Source organism: Setaria italica, chromosome IX (genome assembly GCF_000263155.2).
Source record: "Setaria italica strain Yugu1 chromosome IX, Setaria_italica_v2.0, whole genome shotgun sequence".
NCBI classification, from domain to species: domain Eukaryota; kingdom Viridiplantae; phylum Streptophyta; class Magnoliopsida; order Poales; family Poaceae; genus Setaria; species Setaria italica.
In genome coordinates, this window is record NC_028458.1 from 21,569,606 (window position 1) to 21,574,949 (window position 5,344).

Here is a 5,344-nt window from a genome sequence, read left to right on the forward strand (position 1 = left end):
TAAAAAATTTAAAATATACCCATATTGGATCTTATTTTGTTGCATTAATTCCAAATAACATAGTGGTTCAAACGGATTTCAAAATGGATTAATGATTTAAGAGAAAAATGCATTTGAACTTTGAAACCAATGGGATTCTCCTCCACCTCCTCCGTTTGACCGCTGACGTGTGTCCTCCATTTGGCGGTGGCTCGGGCGTGCGAGAGCGTTAGGGCTCAGGAGTGGATAAGAAAGCTCGCACGAATCTCCAACCACGGAAGTCACATAGTAAACGAGCTTATGGAAGTGTGCAGGATCTCCGCATTGGTTTTCCATCTAAACAAGAGAGGTCTTCAGCTCGGCCCAATGTGCCCCGGGTTGAAAGGCCTTACTCGACGAACCAGTTTTTGTCTAGGGGTTAGGCCCAAACACACGCACGTGGAAGGCCGGCCAATCTGTTAATTGAGCAGGCCAACAAAGGCGGTTGGTGGCCCTGCTGTCTCCTACCGTATCCTACCAAAACGAAAACAAAAATCAGCACGTTTGCTGAGTATGCAACGGAAACTTGAATATTTTTACTTCCCGGCCGTAACCACACTCCAAATGAGGTTCATACCTAATGACCACCGGGTGGCTCCAGATTCCATGTCTTGTTCCTGACTAATAATGTTGAGTACTCAAGCATGATGGCTTGCAGGCGGCGACTGTATGGTTTTTGCACTGGCCATCTACGAGCATGCCCTGAAAATAACCTTTGCCGACATGAGATCTGGACGTAGAAAATAATGTTAAGAAAAGTGGAATGGCCAAAAGCAATATATCGGTTTGTTGCCGTATCGTGCTGAGACACAGCCGCGTGTGCCTATAAACACTACCGGAAACTGGGTGTTTGCCGAGTGCATTTCATCGAGCACTCAATAAAGAAGCTCTTTGCTGACTGCTGGAAAAAAATACTTGGTAAAATAATTGTACGCGGCAAAAGAGGTAAAAAACACTTGGCAAAGTTTGACACTCGGCAAACGAGAAAAAAACACTCGGCAAAAGCTAGGCACTCGGCAAAGAACCGCCATGTGGACATCCGTTAGTCCATGTGCCATCCGTAAGCACGTTTGCCGAGTGTCCGTTAGTGGAAACACTCGGCAAACAAATACACTCGGCAAAATAGCCAAAAGCACTTGGCAAAGGCAGGCACTCAGCAAAGAAATATGTTTGCTGAGTGTAATTGTTTGGCACTCGGTAAAGAAATATGTTTGCCGAGTGTAATTATTTGGCACTCGGCAAATAATTTTATTTTTCTCTCTTCTGACCTTGAAACTTTTTCTACTCTCCACATACAACATGTGGTATTCCATGTTAAAATTTGGTATATTTTTTAATCTATTTGCTATATTTAATTAATTTATTGTATTTCTAGGAATTTTTTGGTATAAGTTAAATTTAAACTGCAAGTGATTCGAATAATGGAATAAAATGAGTAGAAAAATAATATTCATGTTATTGAGTCCAGTGTGATACTTTACCCAGGAAATGAAAAGAAATTTCGAACACCTTGTTAAGGAAACACGACCACGAATGTGTGGTCGAATGGTTTTTTAAATTCTAAAAAAAGCAAACGAAGTCTGAAAATCATGAGATTTGTCATGATGTGATGATATCATATGTGGAGGCTGTGGTAAAAAATTGAAAATATTTCGCATAATTTGTCACGTATAATGTTTACAAACCGAAGCGTCTCAGAAGAAGAATCGTAGTGTTGAGAAAGATTCGGTAAGATTTGGAGTCAAAGTGACGGTCGAATTGGGGTTTGAATTTAAAACTTTTTGTATAGGCAATAGAGAACATAGATTGTTTCATGTGAAATTTTGGTAATTTTTTTATTCATTTGATAATTTTAATTTATTAAATGCAATTATAGAATTTTAATTGATATAAATTAAATTTGAGCTGTAACTGCATAAAATAATGAAATAATATTCGTAGAAAAATCAAATATATATTGTTGAGTGAATTTGACAATGTATTTTCAAAGTACATCGGAATAAATTAGAAAAACACTTTATGGAAGACATTGGAAGTAAAAGAAGGAAAATGAAAAAAAAAGGATTTGCCGAGTGCCCCCGATATGGCACTCGGCAAAGCTGGCTTTGCCGAGTGTCCAATCTGAGACACTCGGCAAAGATGCTTCATATTCGGTAAAAACATTCCCTCACTCGCACACACACGCACCCAAACTCACATGCACACACACCCCGCCGCCGGCCTCTCGCGCCCGCGCCCGCGCAGTTGAACCTCTTTCTATGTGAAGGGTGCTGTGAGCAAATTATTTTCTACATGAGTGACCTGAGAGATGTCTTCTATTCTTGACTCAGTCTCGTCAGGTGCACCAAACAGGTCTTTGTAGAACTTGGTAGTGTAAGCTTTTAGATTAACCTTGCCCTCAATCGTGCCGTTCTCTTGTTCCAGGGAAAATATCCTTTTTTCCGATGTCTGGCATTGGCAACCATTTGGAAATATCTAGTATTGCTATCCCCGAGCAGAGTATCTGTCACCTTAGCACGTTGGTAATATTTGATTTCCTCTTCTCGAAGGAGTTTTGTTAATTGTTCTCGGGCATGTATCAGATCATCATGTTCTGATTCCGTCAAAGTACGGGCCTCTGCGGCCTCTACACCACGAATTAATACATCCAAGCATTATTAAAAAAGCAAATCATTATGATGACATGATAAATAAACATAGCTTATTATTAAATCGCCACCCATTTTTTACGAAGATCTCCGTGGCCGTAGTCTCCAAAGCTCGACAGGTCTGAGGTATAGTGTCTCAGTCTCTGTCCTCCTCCTGAAGCAACACTCAAAATCTTATCCAGTGTGTCACCCTAAATAGAATCAGCAAACAAGATGCTGTCATTTCTGCTAAGCCACATAGCTCAACAAACAACACTAACACCTGTAAGTCTTAATTTTTTCTTCCTCCACCTTTACACCTTGTAGTCATGATCGTAACATATGAATAATGCTATTAGGTTTATATAAGCCAAAGGTGGTATGAATTATTCGCCAAATCAAACTAGCCATATGACAATCGGAAAAGAGATGTTGTATATTTTCATTATTACCATAGTAGCAACATTTCTCATTTCCATGCCAATTTCGATATGACAATCGAAAATATGGTGATTTAATATGTCTTCAAATTAAAATGCCTCCATAATAACCAAGAAATTGCTCAATTCATTCACTTTTTAGTAGTAGCTACTACTGTAGTAGTCAAAATAGTGTGTTTATGATCGTGTCGTTATTCAATACGACTATCTTTTGTTTGGCCAGACCAAAGGGAGAAGGTGCCTTAGCTTGGAGGTGGAGAATTCAGCAGCTTTCTTGTTCCATTGCTTGAGCGCGCCTGCACCAGAGTGGTTAGTGGCCTCGTCCTCCCCAATCATGCCTCTGCTTTCCTTCAATTGCAATGCAAGTCACACTAAGCGCAGACCTCATCCTAGCCAAATCAAAGCCTAAGCTCCTAGTCCATCCTCCTCTCTCTTCTGCATCTTGCAGCTACTATATATATCTCGCGGCTTCTCACAGCAAGATCGATCAACGTCGTGCAGAGCCGGCCGCCGAGATCGAGGGGAAGAGATGGGGAAGCACTGCCCGCGGTGGACCTCCGGCGCTCGTCGCCCGCTCCTCTCCTGGGCTCTCATTGCTCTCCTCAGTTTCGTAGCTGCAGGGCCGGTCGTGCTCGCCGAGGCCATCGTCTTCCACGTGGCGAACCGGTGCCCGTTCCCGGTGTGGCCGGCGTCGGCGCCCAACACGGGCCACCCGGTGCTCGCCGGCGGCGGCTTCCTCGTCCCGCCGGGCAAGTCGAGGCGCGTCGTCGCGCCGGCCACGTGGAACGGCCGCTTCTGGGCCCGCACCGGCTGCAACTTCACCGCGAACGGCGGCACGGGCGCCGCCGCCTGCCTCACCGGCGACTGCGAGGGCCGGCTGGCCTGCAACGGGTCCGTTGGCACCCCACCGGCCACGCTCGTGGAGGTGAGCCTGCACGCGGACCCCAGCAAGGGGAGCTCCTACGACGTGAGCCTGGTGGACGGGTACAACCTCCCCGTGGCCGTGTCCGCCAAGCCCGCCACGGGCAACAAGTGCGCCATCGCCGGTTGCGCCAAGGACGTGAACGCGGTGTGCCCGCCGGAGCTGCAGGTGACCGCTGCCACCGGCGGTGGAGCGAAGGCGGCGACGGTGGTGGCGTGCAAGAGCGCGTGCCTGGCGTTCGGGCTGGACGCCTTCTGCTGCCGCGGCGCGTACGCGACGCCCGCGGCGTGCCGCGGCAGCGTCTACTCGCGGCTGTTCAAGGACGCGTGCCCGGCCTACTACAGCTACGCCTACGACACCACCGCCGCGACGGCGACCGGGTGCTAGGCGCAGGAGTACGTCATCACCTTCTGCCCCTCCAGGTGGGGCGACGAGGAGCCCGACGGCGGCCGTGCCGGCGCCGCCCTGATGTGATGCCAGTCAGGAACTCAGCATAGATGCATGTGTCGAGCATTTCTGTTGTCGCCGACCTTCATGTACATGCACGTTGTATTTCTCACATATACCAGTATTATATACATACACAGTAATAAATAAAAATGAAAAATAACAAAAATCGGACTAGGCCCAAGATTTGGAAAGGAATTCAGTTCGGTTTGTCCGGTTTGCTTCTTCTCCTCTTCCGACTCCAGTTCCAGGTCGGTTGGAGCCCGATGACAAATCGGATTCGAAGCTCCTACCGGCAACCGCAGCATAAATAGGCGGCGCGACGGCTTCCAACTCCACCGGAGTATACCGAACGGGCCCTTAGTTTGTTTCCCCTCCCGACGCGCGGCTGGGCTCGAGCTCGACTCGACGAAACGAGACGGCCTCGCGCGCAAATCAATAAAGCCGCGCGATGGCGGACGGGAGCTTGACGAAGCACGGGTTCCCGCGCGGGTACCGCTTCGTGCCCACGCAGCTGGAGCTCCTCTCCATCCTCTCCCAGTACATCGAAACCGGCGGAGCTCTCGACCCGCCGCTCCACGGCATCTTCCACGACATCCGCATCCTCAACTACCACCCGGAGGAGCTCCACGGTCCGTCCACCTCCCCTCCCATTCTCTTCTCTGATCCCTCTTCTCTCCCTCTCCTATAATTTCTCTCGCTGACGCGTTCGATCCGACATTGCCGCCGAGCATGTGCAGAGAGGTACAAGGACGACGCGGAGCACCGGTACATCTACTTCTTCAGCGAGCGTCAGTTCCAGAAGGCGGGGCCCGGCGTGGCGGTGCCCGAGGACAAGGACCACAAGGAGCCGCGGCCGGTGCGCGTGGCCAGGGGCGGCGGCTGGAAGC

General features: G+C 48.6%; 1 protein-coding gene across 1 annotated transcript; it reads left to right on the forward strand.

Moving 5' to 3' along the window:
* Positions 1 to 3,523: 3,523 nt before the first annotated feature.
* On the forward strand, positions 3,524 to 4,652 carry LOC101779988 (thaumatin-like protein). The gene is given in 1 exon segment (XM_012849238.3): positions 3,524 to 4,652. A coding segment is annotated over 1 exon segment (867 nt). The 5' UTR covers positions 3,524 to 3,614; the 3' UTR covers positions 4,482 to 4,652.
* The last annotated feature ends 692 nt before the right edge of the window (positions 4,653 to 5,344 follow it).